Source organism: Phoca vitulina, unplaced genomic scaffold, assembly GCF_004348235.1.
Source record: "Phoca vitulina isolate PV1807 unplaced genomic scaffold, GSC_HSeal_1.0 scaffold52, whole genome shotgun sequence".
NCBI lineage: Eukaryota > Metazoa > Chordata > Mammalia > Carnivora > Phocidae > Phoca > Phoca vitulina.
In genome coordinates this window covers 649848-670356 of record NW_022589755.1, presented here as the reverse complement: position 1 = coordinate 670356, position 20509 = coordinate 649848, and the positions used below count along the sequence as shown (strand labels likewise).

The following is a 20509-nucleotide window of genomic DNA, read 5'->3' as shown; positions in this document are numbered from 1 at the left end:
CATGTGTGAGAAAGGGAAGAAAATTGACAAACTGACTTTAAATTATAGGGACATCAAAAGGCCAAAAACTGTCAAGACAGTTCGAAAGAAAAAATTAGTAGGCTTTACCCAACCAGACCACACCATTTCATTAAAAGACTACACAAATTGAGACAGTTTGATTGTGGCATAGATAGACAAATAGAGAAATAGAATAAAATAATATCCCTATACTGCCATTTGACTTGTGAAAAAGATTATACTGAAGTGCAGTAGGTTTGGAATTCTTTTTCAATAATTGGTGCTGGGACAAGGAAATATCCATATGGGAACGAATGACTCCTATCTTCCCTTATTTGGTACTGTAAAATGGAAGCATGTAAATTTGCTTCAAACAATATAGATTGCACATGCCAAATGAGTACCAGTAAGATTGCCTGAGTCCACACAGCTTGTTAATAGAAATAGCTGGTGGACAAAGAGATTACCACTTTAATGACATGGTAGAAGCTGGAATGCTGATAGCATACATTACGCTCTATGATTCTGTGATAGCCTTATATGGAATCCAGGTTGGGGCCTACCTATGGCAAAAGCCTCTGAATGCCACCCAGGGGCAACTGCTAGGATGTTGGACCAGAAAAATTCCATTTGAGATACAATTACTAACTGGCCGTTGGGATTTGAAACTGCTCATAAGACTGAAAATCATGAAGTAATTCTGACACCTGAAATACCCATAATGATTCAGGTGATGTTAGAGAAACACTCTAATAAGGAAGGCAGTGCCCAGAAGTGTTCCCTAATAAAATGGAAATGATTTGTGCAGGAATATGCTACCAGGGGAATCCAAGGAGGTCCTCTTTGTATTCACAAGCAGGTAGCCTCTTTTCCCCTAGGGCCAAGTTTGGAAACAGATGTGGAGCTCCTGGATCCTATGATCACATGACCATGTGGGTGGTAACTTGGCCCACAGCTATCAGCTCTACTTCCAGAGGAACTAGAGACTAAGGTCAGCAACGAGGGCAGACTTGTTGCAGTACCAACCCTCAGTGAAAATTCTGGACACCAAAGCTTGAGTGAGCTTCCCTGGTTGGCAATACTCCATGTGTATTGTCATACATAGTTGCTGAGGAAAATCAGTGCCATCCACCTGACTCCACTGGAGAGGACAACTGGAAGGTCAGTGCCTGGTTTCTCCTAGACCCTGCCCCATGGGCCTTCTTCTATTGCTGGTTTTAATCTTTTGCTGTAATACATTGTAACCATGAATATAATGGCATTGCTGAGTTCTGTGCATTCTTCTAGTGAAATATTGAACCCAAGGGTAGTTTTGGAGACGTCTTGAACTGTATCATATATTTTGCTTCATTTTCTAGTTTTGGAGTGCAGGAAGGAAACCTGGACCTTTTATGAATCACTGCCTGAGAAAGAAATTGGGCTCTGATTCTTAATATATTCAATGGTTTCTAATTAACTACTATCAATATTTATTTTGATGTTGGGGAGTCTGGGTGGCTCAGTCATTAAGCGTTTGCCTTCAGCTCAGGTCATGATCCCAGGGTCCTGGGATTGAGCCCCGCATTGGGCTCCCTGCTCAGCGGGGCGCCTGCTTCTCCCTCCCCCACTCCCCCTGCTTGTGTTCCCTCTCTCGCTGTGTCTCTGTCAAATAGATAAATAAAATCTTTAAAAAGAATTTATTTTGATGCTAAATTTGTCCCAGATCTGGGTGATGGGAACACCTTAAAGCTACAGCCTGTGTGTGTGTGTGTATATGTGTGTGAATATTATTCTTTGAGAATTTGTTTCCAAATGCAAGAATATTTTCAGGCACATGTTGCACCTTTTCTGTCCCAGATTGGAATCAGCTTCTCCAAGGAGTTCTGGTTCCTTTCATCAGAAAATGGTATTTGTAAATAAACAATTGAACACTAGTGCTCTCTTAGACTGGTAAGTCATTGACTGTCAGAGTTGGGGGGCTAGGATATGTACACATGTATACATTTCTATATACACTGATTTCTTTAACTATGATTATACCTACAGAGAGATCACACCTATCTTTGGAATTGTGAGGCTCTGAGAGCGCTCTCCCTTAGGGCTTTTATTTAAATGCAGGATATAGGATACAGCTAGACAAAGAACAGTCCAGCACTGAGGCTTAAAGACACAACTGCACAGAAGACCCTCAGGATCCTTATTCACAACTGGACATGCTTCATGTCTGGATTGAACCACTAAGATCTGTGTGATGATGGAACTTGACTTTAGGAGAGCTGAAGGCATAAGTTCCCAGCAGGAACTTTAAGGCCCCTCTGATTCCATGACCTGAGCCAAGTGAAAGCCATCAGGAAAGAAACCAACCTTGGGAGAGCTTAACACATTAAGGAGCACGTTGTATTCCCACTGCTTTTATCTTGGCGAAGAATCAAACTAGATATCCAGATGTCCCCAGAGATAATTATAAAACGATCTCTATCCTCCATAGTATCCTCCTGTTGGTTAAGTGTTTTTAATTATAAATCACACATTCTTTTTTTTTTTTTTTAAAGATTTTTATTTATTTATTTTACAGAGAGAGAGAGAGCACAAGCAGGCAGAGCGGCAGACAGAGGGAGAGGGAGAAGCAGGCTTCCCACTGAGCAGGGAGCCCAATGCGGGGCTCAATCCCCAAGACCCTGGGATCATGACCTGAGCGGAAGGCAGACGCTCAACGACTGAGCCACCCAGGCACCCCTTAAATCACACATTCTTAATCCTTTGCCTGCATCACTGCAAAAAGATAGCTGCCAAAATATTAAGTATGTGTGCATCATATGAGGTGTGGCTATTGTTTTTTTTTTTTTTTTAAGATTTTATTTATTTGAGAGGGACAGACAGAGACAGTCACAGAGACAGCAAGAGAGGGGAGGAGAGTGAGAAACAGACTCCCCACTGAGCAGGGCGCAAGGGCTTGATCCCAGGACCCTGGGATCGTGAACTCAGCTGAAGGCAGACGCTTAACCGACTGAGCCACCCAGGCACCCCAGGTGTGGCTATTGGTTTAAAGAAAATTTCAAAAACAAATTATTCCAGCAACAAAGGTGTTTGTAATCATGTACAAGATTGGTAACCATCTTACCTCTCCACCACCAAGATTTGAACTTTAAGAAAGGTATCAGTATAAAAATAGAATTACCATATGATCCAGTAATTCCACCAGTGGGTATTTACCCAGAGAATAGGAAAACTCTAATTCAAAAAGATATATGCACCCTATGTTTATTGCAGCATTATTTACAATAGCCAAATTATGGAAGCAACATCTGTCCATCGATAGATGAATGCATAAAGAAGATGCGGTATATATATATATATATATATATATATATATATATATATATACAATGAAGTATTACTCAGCCATAAAAAGAATGAAATCTTGCCATTTGCAACAACATAGATGGACCTAGAGGGTGTTAAGCTAAGCGAAATAAGTCAGTCACAGAAAGACAAATACCATTTGATTTCACTCATATGTGGAATTTAAGAAGCAAAACAAAGAAAAATGAGACAAATGAAAAAACAGACTCTTAAATATAGTGAACACACTGATGGTTACCAGAGGGGAGGTGGGGGGGATGGGTGAAAAAGGTGAGGGGGATTAAGAGTACACTTATGATGAACACTGAGTAATGTACAGAATTGTTCACTATATTGTACACCTAAAACTAATATAACACTGTACATTAATTACACTGGAATTTCAATTTTTTTAATTTTAATAAATTAAAGTTATCAGTAAATTCATTAAATTTGAAATTATGTTATTTTTAACTAATTCTAGTTCCCCTTCTGGCCAAACAAATTCCACTGAGAGAGCATCCTGTAGAGGTTTTAATTAAGTTTCCCAATATGCTTTATAATCTGTATCAGTGTTACCACAGGTTTCGTTAGAATCCATTAAATTAATCTTACCGGTTATACCAGGATTACACCAAATAAAATTATATTATGGATTAGACAAAGATCATTACAAAATATGTCAGATTTAGAGTAGTATTTTCTTGGCCTTCCCCTCCAAAAGTGGCTTTGCCCATACACTAGATACCATCATGGAATGGAGTTTAAATCAAGGGCCAAGTGTCAGCCAGATTTTTGAAATCTTCTTTTGAGGACACAGTATCTGCATACTGGGGTCTATCTCTAATGAATGCTTTGGCTTCCTAATATAAAAGAAGGCATTAGCCAAATCCAGAACAAAATACTGATGTCTCTGAGCATGCAGCATAACTTTAATTGTAGATAGCATATTGGACACAGCTGATGATTTGGGGTCCAGGGTGGGGGTTACAACTATCAAGTCCTCCAAAATCTATAGTTAACCTCTCCTTTCCATCAGCTTTCCTTACATACCATAAGACCTTTAAATGGGAATTTGTAAATACTAACACAGCTGCATCTAAAAGATCCTGGGGGTGCCTGGCTAGCTCAGTTGGAAGAGCACGCAACTCTTGATCTCGGGGTAGTGAGTTCGAGCCCCCATGCTGGGCGTAGAGATTACTTAAAAAAATAAAAGCTTAAACAATTTTTTAAATTAAAAAAAATCGAAGATCCTTAACTAGGGGCACGTGGCTGGCTCAGTCAGTAGAGAATGTGACTCTTGATCTTTGGGGTCCTGAGTTCAAGCCCCACGTTGGGCGTAGAGCTTACTTCAAAAAAATAAAAAGGACTAAGTAGATTTATATAACACCAAATCCATTCCAATAATGCACTATGGTCAGGGGGAGGCAACCACCATACATGGTTTCTGTCCAGAAACTCCTTTGTGGACTATGCTTTCACCTGTACGCCTTCTGCAGTGACATCATATTCCTGTGATATTTCCCTCTCCATTTTCATTGGACTTTTAAGTCATAACAATACACAGATCAGCAAGCCTAGCAACTGTATATTGTTTACTGCCCTAAGGCCATGTCACCAATACCAATGAAAGCAGACTTGGGGTCCCTGCTGGAAGGTCATGAGACCCCATCACTCAGTCAAATCCTCTGCATTTCCTTGCCTGGTTATAATCAAAACAGGTTCTGAGAAGATTATAGAGGCCTCTTTTTTATAATCTTAATATTTTAAAAGTTTATTTTGGCTAGGATAAATTGAATCTGTCCCAGTTCTTTGAACAGATTGCCAATTTCTTAGTGATCCACCAAAATTTTATTAACTATTCCATCTACCTTCTCCTTTTTAAAGATGTTACTTTTAATCAACCACCTGAACATCTTTATCTGATTTAGTTATTCTGAGAATTCTTCCATCTTTTATTTATAGTTATCTTTCTTCTGAATAATCCTTATCTTCCCCCCAGTATAAAAACCCACTCAAGAGAGCTGAACAGAACAGAGATGCATAACATCATGCCTCACATCATACTGTCTCCCCTTTTACCATGTCAATCAGCTGGCTCAGAGGGATGGCGATAGAAGGTATGGTTTCATACTGAATCACAGGCTGTAATCTACACCTTTAAGAGCCTCTAGCTGCTTCTCTGATGCCTTTATTTTTACTGGGGGGGGGGGGGCAGCCAAGGAACCACATTCTTGGCTGACGTCCCCTCAGTTTGTATTTGATTTGCAATCCATTTAGCAGGGACCTACAGACCCCAGTTCTCACTTATGTTTTTCCTCCTGTTTCTGAGTGCAGCACTTGTGCATACGCAACCCAGGGATGGCCTGGAAACCAACCCATTACCAAAAATCCTTCCTCACCAGCCTCTGTCATCTTTTTCCTGTGCACTAAATCATTTTTTTTTAAGTAGGCTCCACACTCAATGTGGGGCTTGAATTCATGATCCTGAGATCAAGAATCACATGCTCTACCAACTGAGCCAGCCATGCGCGCCCCTCTTAGTCATTATTATTTGAATTAAAATCAGGAGTTATATTAAATATTCCATCCTTATCACCAACTGCAACCATTTCACGAATATTGTAATTCAAAATACTTGCAAGACTCCACAGAACATATTCATGTGAGGTTTTCTTAAAAGCAAAGGATATAACACAGCAAGAGAAAGAATGCAGGGCCATACTGGGGGGCAAACATCCATGCAGTTTCCCAGATTCTTATTCACACACTCCTGTGATTCACTCCCAGATTAAGCCACAAATATGTGACTGATGAACCCTGGCTTCCAGAGAGTCAGAAGATTCCAGTAGGAGTTTTTATGCCTTTCTGGTAACACACTCAAGCCAGACTATCTAACCATTATGCCAGTTGGAAACCATCAGCAACCAAACTGGGAGTAGGTGTGATCAGGAAATTTTTGGATATTAAACAACACATAATAAATCCCACGGCCCTTATTTTAGCAGAGTGTCAAAGACAGATACTCAGAAGTTCCTAGAAATAAAGCTAGAACTTCTTCAGTCCAATTTTAAACTAATTCTATCTTAAGATGAAACAAATGCACAATATATCAAAATCTGGGGAATGCTAACATAGTAATTACAGGGAAACTTACAAAATTACTCAATTAGAGGGGAGTTTTCAAATAAATAACATAGTCCACCTTAAGAAAGTAGGAAAAAGACAAATTAAATCCTATAGGCAACCCTATTTACTCCATCATCTCTCTCCTCGTGCCTTGGGAGTAGTCCTGCCTCAGTGGCAGCATAAATTGGCAACTCAGGAAAGCTGTTTCTATATGAGTCACCAAGAACACTGAGTAAGTCAGGACGCCTGGGTGACTCAGTAAGTTGAGCATCTGCCTTCAGCTCAGGTCAGGATCCCAGGGTCCTAGGATCGAGTCCCTCATTGGGCTCCCTGCTCAGCAGGGAACCTGCTTCTCCCTCTGCCTGCCACTCCCCCTGCTTGTGCTTTCTCTCCCTCTCTGACAAATAAATAAATAAAATCTTTAAAAAAAAAAAAAAGAAAAGAATATTGGATAAGTCACAAAAACCACATCCCTGGAATCCCAGATCTCCCTTCTCTCAATCCATTTTCCTGCCAGCGCAGCAACAGTTCTGACCTGAGGCATCTAGAGTCTAAGGAAATCCACAAATATTTAGGTTATTTGTCCTGTAAGTTATCTTGGCCACAGAAGACAGCTCTGGAAGTCCTGAAAATTTCTGTACTCTTCTCACCCTACTCAGCCATAATATGGGAATACTATGAGCAGGTACCTTTCGTGGGGCATCTGTCTAGTGTCCTGCAATCTCTCTAACTCCGTATGAATCACACTTTGTGTCTGTGTCCATTATAGTTCCCACCTGGCTCCTGTAGTCTTCCAGCCTGTGACCTCTACCTACTGAATTCTGAACTCAGGCTCCTTGCCAGGTACCAGAGGCCAGTCTCCTCTTAATAGTGCTTGGGGATATGAAACATTCCATGGGGACAAGGGACTAACTCATTCTGCTTCCAGATGCACTGGAGGTTGTCACAACCACCTTCCCACATAGTTACTTTTGGACCCAAAAATTAAACTAGCACCCAGGCTGTCATGACAGGTCTCACAAAGCTCCTAAGTCTTTCCTATAAGACCTTGGGTAGCAACGCAAATTAGGCCAAACCTGGAGTGAGAGCTTTTCTCTGCCATCATTGTGTCCCCTCTGAGACATGGAAAACTGGGGACTCCCACAAACTTTATCCTTTCATGTTGGTAGAACACAACTGTGTCCTCAACACACAATAAGCAGAACCTTCCAGATTAAAAGTAGCTCAAAGAGGGGCACCTGCGTGGCTCATTCAGTTAAGCGTCTGCCTTCAACTCGGGTCATGATTCCCAGGACCCTGAGATGGAGCAGGGAGCCTGCTTCTCCCTCTCCCTCTGCGCAGCCCCTCACCCCCGCTGGGGCTCTCTCTAATAAATAAATAAAATCTTAGAAAAAAAAAAAAGTAGCTCAAAGAATAAGCCCTTTATTACTGTACAAACATGAGTGAAGTGAGGCATGTGCTTCCAGGGCTGGAGGCCGTGAGACCATACACATCCACAATGAGCATCATACAAGATGAAAAAGTCCATGAAGATAAACCTTTGCAAGCTACCTGGAAAACCCATCTTGTGTGCTGATTTTTTCCATGCTTAACCCAGACAAAAGGGAGAAAATGAGGCCCCCCATGGGCCATGGAGGCCAATCATGACTCCTTCTAGGGACTGTGGAGACAGCACAGGTCTACCTGCCTAAGCATGCTGGAGTGACTGACACACACTGTGGGACTGACAGATGGTCAGAGTGGGACGGTCTTTGCCACTGGCAAAGGGAGTTGGCAATTTACAATGTGCAACAAGCTCCTGATAGCACCTGACCTGCCAGGCCCTCACGAGGAACCTCCCCAGTGCAGAGGTTCCTGTGTGTGAGGTGCCACTTCCGAATGCTGGCTCCCTCACAAAGCCCCCTCTCAGAGCTTCACTCTGGGGAGAGCCGTTAGGCTGACCAAGGAGATGGCAGGTTCCCTGTACTGCTGAGGCCTCTGTCCAGTGTGGATTGTCCAGTGCTGAATAAAGTTTGGTCCTTGGGTAAAGACTGTCCTAGGTCTGCTGCACTCATAATCACTGCTAGGAATTCTCAAATGGACAGGAAGTTGAGGGCCTTAGCTAAAGGACTCCCCACATCTGCTATGGTATTAAGGCTTTTCTCCATTATGAGTCTTCTGATGGAGAACAAGTGTGTGTTTGCGGTTAAACTCTTTCCCACATCTGCCGCACACATAAGGCCGTTCTCCAGTATGAACTTTCCAGTGCCGAATAAGATTTGGCCTTTGGGTAAAGGCTTTCCCACATCTGCTGCACTCGTAAGGATTTTCTCCAGAGTGAACTTTCTGGTGCTGAATGAGTTTAGAGATGCAGCTAAAGGCTTTCCCACATCGGCTGCACTCATAATCACTGCCATGAATTCTCCAGTGCACATTAAGGTGGGAACTCTGGCTAAAGGCCTTCCCACACTCGCTGCACTCATAAGGCCTTTCTCCAGTGTGAGTCCTCTGGTGCAGAACAAGTGTGTGTTTGCGGCTGAACTCTTTCCCGCATGTGCTACATACATAAGGCCTTGCTCCTGTGTGAACTTCTTGGTGTCTAATGAGGTTAGACTTACTACTAAAGAATTTTCCGCAATTACTGCACTGATAGAGTCTTTCACCCGTGTGAACTCGCCTGTGTTCAATCAGGCCAGAGATCTGTCTAAAGAATTTCCCACATTCACTGCACTCATAAGGCCTTTCCCCAGTGTGTATGGTCTCATGTTTAAAAAGGTCACAGCTTTGACTAAAGAATTTCCCACATTTGCTGCACTCATAAGGCCTTTCTCCAGTGTGGATTCTCCGGTGCCGAGTAAGTGTGTCTTTGCGGGTGAACAATTTCCCACATTCGATGCACTTGTGATGCCGCTGTCCAGGGTGAAGGCCTCCCCCAAGCCTGGTGTTCTTGTGGGGCTTCATCCTAATGTGGGGGACCTGGTGCTGAAGAAGGTCAGAGGTGGCTGTGAAGTCCCTTCTACGCTCACTGTGTGTATAGGTCTTCTCTGGCACATAGAATCTGCAGGTTTTCACCGAGTCCCTGCCCTCATCTCTTCTGAAGGATTTCTCTGCAGTGTGGTGCTGACGGATGTTTGCACCGTGCCAGAAGTGCTTCCAACAGGCCCCGCCCGTGTGTGCCTCCAGCCTGGCTTCTCCCGCCTGGTATTCAGTCAGGTGTAAGATTTCTTTCAATATTGAGCCAGATATGTCACATGGCTGGGGGTTCAGACCTGCCACCGGAGTCCTGACTTGTGACACTCCTTCTAAAGAAACACTCTGCTCAGGGGACGGAGCCTCATCCTCCACTGCACACCAACCACCTGAAAGCAGAGGAGTACTGTTGACATGCATGGTAGACTTGCGGGTAGGGGCAACCCCAGCGCTACTGTGTGTACGACACACCCGGGAATACCTCAGTGGGACTGTTTACAGGACAAGAGAGGTAGGGACAGGTTGAGGAAGGGGTTGCAATGCAGACCAGTTCTCTGAAGGTCACTGAATGAAGGGAGCCTCCCGAGGACAAGGATATGTGGACAGAGAACAGAGAAGAGCAAGTGGCTTCCAGGAGGTATCCGGCTGTCGAGGCGGGAGTGCTGTGCAGAAGGGCACCTGGCACCTGCAGGCCCAGGAAGACCACTTACAAGTGTGCAGCTGGGGCTCAAGGGTCACTTAAGGGTACGTGCGCATCTCGTGACCTGTCAAGTGCACGCCAACGCTGCAGGACAATGCAGACCCAGCAGGGGGCAGCCTGGGTGCTGGGCAGATGGAAGACGGCAAGCGGCTAGAAGGCACACAGGAGGTAAGCTGCAGTGCCAAGAATGGGGAAGGACGGGTACCAAGGATGGCCACCAGCCTTGAAGCTGAACACTGGGGTGAAAAGTTAGTACTGCTAGTTTTGAACCTAACCCTGATATCATGCCCTTCCCTCATATCCACTCACCAAGTCCAGGTCCCCTCCGAGCCTCTCTTTCTGTGACTGGGGTCATAGCCACCGGGTCAGGCATCTGGGGATCTTCCTTTTGCTCCAGTTGGGTGACTACGTGTGATCTGGAGGATACAATTCCTAAGAAAGACACAGGACAGGTGAGCAGCCACTACTGGCCAGAGCAAGACATCCTACGACACTCCCTAAGTTAAAAAAAAAAATTATTACCAAAAAAAAACCCCCAAAAAACCTCGTTGGGGGGGTGCCTGGGTGGCTCAGTTGGTTGAGCGTCTGACTCTTGGTTTCAGCTCAGGTCATGATCTCAGGGTCAGGGGATCGAGCCCCGCGTTGGGCTCTGCACTCAGCACGGAGTCTGCTTGGCATTCTTTCCCTTTCCTGCCCCTCCCCCCACTCATGCTCTCTCTCTCTCTCTCTCTCTCTCTCTCAAATGAATAAATAAAATCTTTTCAAAATTAAAAAAAAAACCTTGAAGGAAGGTTTTGGAGGAACTGCACAAAGGTCCCCGTAAGTAGTGACTATGTGAGTGCCTGTAACTCCTGGTACAATTTAGCCCCAGAAAATGTCCCCTAGAGAAAGGGAGCTGATCTTTAGGCACAGAGGTGCCATAATTCTGGATAGATTCACCAGCCCCCCAAATGACCAAGACTATGGGATCCACTGGGCAAACGACATCTTGGGACTCCCAAGCCCTTCGCCGCATGGCTTCAGGACCGGCTCACTAAGAGATGAGAACGCTCCATACAGCACAAGCCCAGCACTCACTACTCCAGAAAACCTGGAAAGAAAGCAGTATCTGTGATCTGACCATGGGAAGGACAGAGCAGTCCCTGGAGAAAAAGAGAAAGCAGATGGGATTGGCATGCAGACCTTACCCAGTGAGGCTAAAAGTGCAAAGTTTTCCAGCATCACATCCTGATACAAAAGTCTCTGAGAATCATCAAGGAGCATCCATTCTTCCCGGGAGAAGAACACAAACACATCCTCAGAGATCACACAGACCTGCAATGACATGGCCAACAAGGTCCAGGAAGTCTCTTGACGGAGTATCCTCACTCCATCTACCCACAACAATGTCGTGCTCACCCACTTCCCCACTTGCCAGCCAATCCCCCCGGGGTACCCTAAACCATGCCTCCTAGACATAAGCCTGGGCTCCCTGTTCTCACAGAAGCCCCCGGTAACGGGGCTGCAGGACCATCATCAGTTCCCACTGACTCCTCTCGTGCACATCACTTCTCAGACCACCCCTCCGTCACAGCTTCAGCTACCCATCACAACTCTCCTCACCCACACCACAGGCAGCACACCGGACTCCTCACGGGTCGCTCTGCACACAGCGCGGAGAGTGCTTGGCAACACCACCAGGATCCCGTCCTGCCCCTCCAGTGGCCCCACGTGTCAAAGGAAAGCCCCCATTCCTGCTTGAAGGCCTCCCAATCTGGACCTTTTCTTCAACCCCAGGCACCCAGGACTACAGCCATATTTCGGGAACCCTCAGCCTTCTTCCGCTTCTCCGCTGCACACTGTATTAGTTTCCTATAGCTGCTCTAACAAATCGTTACCAGCTCTGCGGCTTAAGTCAACACAAATTTTTCTTCTTACAGTTGGAAAGATTATAAATCCAAAATGGGCTTCACCAGTATAAAAACAAGAAGTTATCAGGATTGTGTTCCTTCTGGCAGTTCTACAAAAGAATCTGTTTCCTTCCCTTTCCCAATTTCTGAAGCCCTCCTGCATTCCTTGACTCCCTGCCCCTTCCTCCGTCTTCGAAGCCAGGAACTATCACTCTGACCTGTTTACTCCCTGAAATCTTCTTTGACTCCATCCTCCTGCGACTACACTGGGCCCACTGGATAATCTCTCCATGTTGTTAATATACTCAATTTAATCACACACATAAAGTCCCTTTTGCCACATGAGGTAACATACCCAGAGGTTCAAGGGATTAGAACATGCATGGCTTCGGGAAGCCACTATTTCATCTATTAGACACATGCTGTGCCCTCACAGTCCGACCTTCTCATCCCCACCTAATCCTCTGAAGATCCATTTGACAACTGACGTTCCTGGTTCAGCTGATGGCCGCAGCGTGTTCACACCTTTGAGTCATCTCTGCCTCCCCACCCTCCCTCTCGCAATGCACCTCAGCAAACAAAACAGGCCCGAGTAAAGGAACGAAAACACAACCGTTCTGCCCCCTTTACAGCAACCACTCTGACATAGCTCATCAATACTCACTGGGACTATAGTCATAGCCTCCTCCTTGGTTCTCCTGTGGTGTGACCACATATCAACATAAAATTCTTCCAGTCATAAAATAAGTAAGTCATGGGGGTGGAAAGTATAACATAAGAAATATAGTCAATAATATTGTAATAATTTCAAACGGTGACTACACTCATCTTGCTGAGCATCATAATGTATTTAACTGTCAAATCACTATTGTGAAAATTAATACAGGGAAACCTCACTAAAATGGACTTGGAAGGTGTGGGAAGGGACTACCGCTCATAGTCCTCTATAAATATGAGACAGACCTTGCGCATGGAAACTACCAGACTATCCCAGAAGGAGGAAGGGCTTTCCTCGCACACTCCCCAACAGCCCGGCCAATGAGAGAGGATCAGAGCTCTCAGCCCAGCCAATGAGAAGCAACTATACTTCAAACTCCCAGTTTTCTTCAAAGGACTTTTTGTTTTTAAGTGCCTTCCCAACTTCCACCTTCCCCTAATAAGCCTATTCCTCTCCTTTGTTTGGGAGACTTGCCTATTGTTTGGCCATAACTTGCTTGACCAGGATTGCAGTTCTCTTGCGATTCCTAAATAAACCCATCTCTTGCTGGCAAAATAACTGGCAGTTTTCTTTTTATGGCTGACACTATACTGTACGCCTGAAACTAATATGTCAACTGTACTTCAACTAAAAATATTAAAATAAAGTTGTGTTAAAAAAATAAAGGAATGGGGCGCCTGGGTGGCTCAGTCGTTAAGCGTCTGCCCTCGGCTCAGGTCATGATCCCAGGGTCCTGGGATCGAGTCCCACATCGGGCTCCCTGCTCTGCGGGAAGCCTGCTTCTCCCTCTCCCACTCCCCCTGCTTGCGTTCCTGCTCTCGCTATCTCTCTCTCTGTCAAATAAATAAATAAAATCTTTAAAAAAAAAAAAAATAAATAAAATAAAGGAATGAATACAAACATACATACATACATAAGTTTTCTGACCCACCACCTCTGCAACGACCAGCAGAAGCCAAACCACAACCACTGCAGCGACTGGAACAGGAGGGTCAAGACTCCGTAAAAACTGCCATCTTTCCTAACTTTTGCACCTGCTTCCAATTTGGGGCCAATCAGCTTTCCCACTCCCTTGCCTGCCTTTAAGCCTCAGCCAAATGCAAGTGATGGTACCAGCACGCTCTGGATAAATAGCCTTTGCTCGTTCTCATTTGGGTGGCTTACTTTATTTCCACACACCCGCGTCCACCAGCACCCAGCCCTTCACAATCTTCTCCACTCTGCAGTGAGGGAGCCCGCTGAGACCGCTTCAAATCCCCTAGGGCTCCCGCCACCCTCAGGACAGAGGCTGAGCTTACCATTCTGGGCTAGAATTCTCACCCTCTGCTGCCTCCACCAGAAAGGAATGAGACCTGTGGTGTGCTGAACACAGCTCAGCTTCAGCTCCAAGCATCTCTACCCGCCTAGGATGGGTTTCCCTCTCTGGGTCCTACTGGGGAATCTCTCCACATAACTGCTTGCTTGGATTGAGTCCATGTCCTCAGGGCGCAGAGACACAATTTCGGGGACAGAATAAAGGAACAAATATTCCATTTGGGGGAAGGTGAGCACACAGCCATAAGCTTAGCAGTCCTCACTGAAGCGTGTAGATAAAACAGGAGTAGCAGCACAACGGCTGGAGATGGAGATGCTAGTGCTCCCCTCGGTCACTCTACACCCCTAGAAACCAACATACCACATAGAGCTGTATTAATCTTACAGCACAGCGACAAGAAAAGCAGTAGCCAAAATAGCTACCACAATGGCTGCCATCTGGGGCCTGACCTTGTCATGGTGTCCCAGGTCTGTGAAGACCTCCACTCGTGGTGCAAGTGGACTGTGGGCTCTGTCTTCCTCATCGCTTTCATCCTCTCCTCTGGGGTGGGGGTGGGGCTCCTGAGTTTTGTGATCCTCCTCTGGAACCAGGTCACACTCACTGGCTTCACCCTGATGTTCTGGTGCAAGGTCACCACCTCCTTCCTCGTCTTTCTGAATGCCATCAGCGGCCTTCACATCAACAGCATCACCCATCCCTAGAGCCAAGCAAGGAAATTTCAGGACCCCCTCCTAAATCTGAGGACAGCAGGTTCTACAAGAAAGTGTGGTCCAGATGGGACTTTTCCAGCATGTGACCCCTGGTGGGGGTAGGGGTGGGACAATGCCCCTGACACTGCGGCCTCTTAACCACCAACCTTGGTGTGGCTGGCCACCATCAGCCCAGCGGCCTTTGCCGCTGACGTGCAGGGCCAGGGGCCGGAAGGGGGCCGCTGTTCCACCAGCTGCACGGGCTCCACCAAGTTAGTAGGATGTTGATTTTAGAAGAAGTAACACATTTTAAAACCCTTTCCTTGAATCCTTCCCAGGATGGGAATACATTTGGAAGCAGCTTGGGTAACTGGTGCCCAGGCCGGCTGCCCAGCTAAGTGCAGTTCACACCTGCTGCACTCTGTGTTGGCACAGAGGCCGTAGTCCCTGGAGTCTCCTGGGGTTGCCCAAAGTGGATCATTCTGGCAGCTAAGCATAAGCAGTCAGTGCCCGTGACTCCTCCACAGCTCAAAGGGCCTCTGTGCACATTTCCCTGCTACAGCTTTGGTCATGTTAGGGAGACAGAATTTAGGATTCCCTCGATTTCTTGCACGCAGGTTTTCATACCATTTGACTTAACTTGAACCCTGCCCTTTGCGGGGGGGGGGGGGGCTCCATAATCTCTGAATAACCGTAGTTTCCAGCAGCCAGCTATCCCCTCTGCCTGTGGGAATCCTGCCTTAACTCTTTGAGCAAGTCTCCCAGGAGGGCCCACCTGCCTTCCAATACACAGTCCTCTCTGAAAACAAACAAACAAAACAAAACAATATAGCCACCACAAAGAAGAGACTCTGGAAGACCTGCTGTGACTGAAGCACTGGCAGGAAGCCTCCCTCTCCTGGGCCATCATTGGCCGGGAGCTGCCACCTCACGTTGCAGAGCCTTCTGGGTATTGTAGTAACCACCATTCCACAGGACTCAGAAAGGAAGCCAGGGTGGTCAGAAGGTGGAAGGCAAAGGAATCAATTATTGAAAGCCTAAGGTATGCTGAGCTTGCCGGTTGCTCCCAAGCCACATTTTGCGCTTCATGACTCCTCTTCAAGTCTCCAGCAGGTGGCCCATGTCCTAAGCACGAATGAACTGCCCCTGGGTATTTTGGAGGTTCAGGATTTGTATATCTCACCCTTCCTAACTGTTTTAAAGATTTATTTACTTATTCGAGAGAGCGAAAAAAGAGAAAGAGAGAGAGCATGAGCAGGTGGAGGGGCAGAGGGAGAGAGAGAATCCACAAGCAGACTCCCGGCTGAGCGGGGAGCCAAACCTAGGGCTCAATCCCAGGACCCTGAGATCACGACCTAAGCCAAAACCAAGAATCAGACGCTTAACCCACTGAGCCACCCAGGTGCACCTCACCCCTCCTAATTTGGGACATGAGGAGAACAGTTTCACCTCCCTGATATAAAATGAAAAATGAAGACGAAACCTCCCTAGCAGACCTCTCTGATGATATTTAAATGTTCCTCACACATAACGCTCCATTCATTAAAATGGCAAGAAAAAATAGTACCTACATCTTGGTGATGTTATATATAAAGCACTAAAAATAAGGCACACAGCGCTGGATACGAATCTTATCACCACAAACAGGGCTCTCATGTACCCGTGTGGTGGAAGGTGAGTCCAGATTGCCTATTTGCAGAATTACAGACAGGATCTATCAAAATTCAAATACACATACCCCAGACTAACAAGTAGCCTTAACAGGAATGATTAAAAATTTTATAGGATGGCATAGTGTGTACAATCTGTGACATTCAAAATTATTCCAAGAAAAAAGTCATCAAACCTACAGAATGCTTTTGTACATTTCGGGTAGCCCACTGCACAAAGGATATGTTTTTCTAAGCAAGATGATTAAGATTTACAATTTAAGAAATATTTTTTCCTTTGGACTAAATGGTAGCTAAAGGTGGACATCATTTCAAATTTTGTAGCACATCTCTTCTAGATCTTATGTCAAATTCACAAACGTTGAACTTGAATTATAACCAATCACATAGTGTTTTGGGTTCAAATTGGCAATGGAATCTGGCAGATGGCATCTGACTTCAGGGCCTGAGCTCTAGAGGGAAGCTACCTGGGTTTGCAGCAAGTAATCCCATTACTGATTATGGTTCCTTGGACAGGAAGCCTCACCTCTCCAAGGCTCCATCTCCTCATCGTTGACATGGGGGAAATAACAGTATCTAAAACACAGGGTGGTTGGGATTATTGCCTGGGGAACTACATGCTATCCTCTGGTCATTCTCCCAACACTTCAAACCCTTCACAATGGAAGAGAGTGACTCCTGACCATGCACATCCTCTTAACCTGCACTCTTGACTCGGAGGGTTCCAGGTGCTCATCTCCTGTGGGAACCAGAAACCCACCCCCCAAACCTCTCCAACTGTCCTGAGGTAAACTGGGCCTCAGGTGGATCTCTCTAGTCAATGGAACCTCAGACTGAATTCCTGACTCGCACTCACCAGGTTCCATGTCCAACAGGACAATATCCTTTAATACTGAAGATCAAAGGGGGTATTGTACAATTCTAGGGAGAAAAAGTGAAGCCACTGAATTCTATGGAAAATATCATACCATTTATTTAGGACACCTTTAACTTCTCTCAGCAGAAGTGTTTGTAGGTTTCAACAATGAAGTTTCAGTAATATTCAGACAACTTTGTAGTTTTCAATGTTTGGAAATGAATGTTAATAAAAGAACTTAAACATACTTCATTATATTCATTCCTAAGAATTTTACTGATGCTATAGAATTGATCTGTAAAAATGCTATCATTCAATTGTTGTGTTCTACACATTGCTGACATAGAGACTACAGTTCACTCACATCTTTATCTACCTCCTGTATGTGTATTTATACATTTATGTAAAAGGAGAGAACCTATACAGAGCACTGTTACATTCACTTATGCTAATGATTTTTCTGCACAAATTGATATGATTTTTCTTCTTTAAGCTGTTACTATGTTAGATAACATTCTTTGTTTTTCTAGTATTAAAGCAACCTGGCATCACTGGAATACATCTCTCTTGGTTATAGTGTATAGTACATTTTATATACTGCTGAATGTTATTAATATAGTCTCAGTGCTATTTGTGTCTATATTTGTGAGGTTAGTTCTAGTAAAATTTTCAGATGACAGAATTGTCTTTACATTCTATTATGTGTTCGGTAAAGACAGTTGTACTTGGTATGAATTCCTAAATTTAAATGTGTTTGTAGGGCGCCTGGGTGGCTCAGTTGGTTGAGCGACTGCCTTTGGCTAAGGTCATGATCCTGGAGTCCTGGGATCGAGTCCCGCGTCAGGCTCCCTGCTCGGCGGGGAGTCTGCTTCTCCCTCTGACCCTCCCCTCTCTCATTCTCTCTCTCTCTCTCAAATAAATAAATAAAATCTTTAAATGTGTTTGTATATATTTTCATAGGTCTGATAGCCACTTGGGTCCCCCCTTCCACTGACCACTCATATTTTGTCCATTTAGACTAGAGTCTTATTTCTTGTTCTGATTAATACTATTTCTCTGTATGGACTATGTGTTGATCCTTTCCTAATTTTAGACATTGGAGATATCCCCTCTCAACTTTTTTTTCTAAATTTCAGTATAATTGTTATGTTAATTTCACGTGGACAATATAGTGATTCAACAATTCTACACATTACTCAAAGCTCATCATAAATGTACTCTTAATCCCCTTCAGCTTTTCCACCCACCCCCACCCACCTCCCATCTGGTAACCACATTTGTTCTCTATATTTAAGAGTCTTGTTTTCTGTTTCACTTTTTCCTCATTTGTCTGTTTTCTTTCTTAAATTCCACATACAATTGAAATCATATGGTATTTGTGTTTCTCTGACCAATTATCACTTAGCATTATACTCTCTAGATCCAACCACATTATCCCATGTGGCAGAGTTTCATTCTTTTTTATGGCTGAGTAACAGTCCTTTGGAGATTGATTATATATATCACCTTGCCAGCTTGCATTACCACCAACAGTGCACAAGGGATCCTTTCCCTCCACATCCTTACCAACACTTGTTTCTTGCGTTTTTGAATTTAGTCATTCTGACAGGTGTGATAACTCAATGTGGTTTTGATTTTCATTTCCCTAATGATGAGTGATCTTGAGCATCTTTTGATGGGTCTGTTGGCCATTTGGATGTCTTCTTTGGAGAAATATCTGTTCATGTCTTCTGCCCATTTTTTAACTAAATTATTTGGGTTTTGGTGTTGAGTTGTGTAAGTTCTTTATATATATAATTTTAGATACTAACCGTTTATAGGATATACCATTTTTAAAGATTTTCTCCCATTCACTAGGTGGTCTTTTTGTTTGGTTGATTGTTTTCTTCACTCCTCAAAAACTTTTTTTTTTTTTTTTAAGATTTTATCTATTTATTTGATAGAAAGAGACAGCGAGAGAGGGAACACAAGCAGGGGGAGTGGGAGAGGGAGAAGCAGGCTCCCCATAGAGCAGGGAGCCCAATGCGGCGCTCGATCCCAGGACCCTGGGATCATGACCTGAGCCGAAGGCAGACGCTTAAAGACTGAGCCACCCAGGCGCCCTGTTGTTGGTATTTTAATAGGGATTGCATTAAATGTATAGACTGCTTTAGGTAAACGGGACATTTTAACAATATTTGCTCTCCCAATCCATGAGTATGGAATCTTTCTATCTGTTTTAGTCAACTTTACTTTCTTTCATCAGTGTTTTATAGTTTTCATAGTACAGGTCTTTCACCTCCTTGTTTAAGTATATCCCTAGGCATTTTGTTATTTTTAGTGCAATTATAAATGGGATTGTTTTCTCTTTATGTTACTTCATTATTAGTGTATGAAAATGTAATGGATTTGTATCCTGTGACCTTACTGAATTCATTTATCAGTTTATTAGTTTTTTGGAGGAATTTTTTGGGTTTTCTATATAAAGTATCATATCCTCTGCGAATAGTTAAAGTTTTACTTCTTACTTACCAATTTGGCTGCCTTTTATTTCTTTTTGTTGTCTGACTGCTTTGGTTAGGACTTCCAATACTATGATGAATAAAAGTGGTGACAGTGGACATCCTTGTCTTGCTCCTGATCTTAGGGGTAAAGCTCCCAGTTTTTCACCATTAAGTAGGGTAGCTGTGGGTTTTCCATATATGGCCTTTATCGTGTTGAGGTGTATTTCCTCTAAACCTACTTTGTTGAGGGTTTTTGAGTGGATCTTGTATTTTGTCAAATGCTTTTTCTACATCTATTCAAAGGATCGTGTGGTTTTTACCCTATCTCTTGTTGATATGCTGTATCACACTGATTGATTTGCAAATATTGAACCACCTTGCATCCCAGGAATAAATCCCATTTGATCATAGTGAATGATTTTTTGAATGTTTCATTTGATTCAGTTTGCTAGCATTTTCTTTCTTTTTTTTTTTTTAAAGATTTTATTTATTTGACAGAGAGAGACACAGTGAGAGAGGGAACACAAGCAGGGGGAGTGGGAGAGGGAGAAGCAGGCTTCCCGCCGAGCAGGGAGCCCGATGCGGGGCTCGATCCCAGGACCCTGGGACCGAGACCTGAGCTGAAGGCAGATGCTTAACGACTGAGCCACCCAGGCGCCCCAGTTTGCTAGCATTTTCTTAAGAATTTTTGCACCTGGGCGCCTAGGTGTTCAGTCATTAAGCATCTGCCTTCAACTCAGGTCATGATCCCAGGGTCCTGGGATCGAGTCCCACATCGGTCTCCCTGCTC

General features: G+C 44.3%; 2 protein-coding genes across 2 annotated transcripts in view; both read right to left on the bottom strand.

Annotated features, from left to right (window-relative positions):
* The window catches only part of LOC116622250 (zinc finger protein 256-like), a 115279-nt gene that overhangs the window by 39429 nt on the left and 55341 nt on the right, over window positions 1-20509 (bottom strand). The gene's annotated exons all lie outside the window — the stretch shown is intronic.
* On the bottom strand, window positions 7788-15944 carry ZNF671 (zinc finger protein 671). The gene is made up of 4 exons (XM_032388610.1): window positions 14471-15944; window positions 11287-11413; window positions 10409-10531; window positions 7788-9788 (listed from the first exon to the last, which is right to left on the bottom strand). The coding sequence occupies exons 1-4, from the start codon at window positions 14714-14716 to the stop codon at window positions 8581-8583; spliced, it is 1704 nt and encodes a 567-aa protein (XP_032244501.1). The 5' UTR covers window positions 14717-15944; the 3' UTR covers window positions 7788-8580.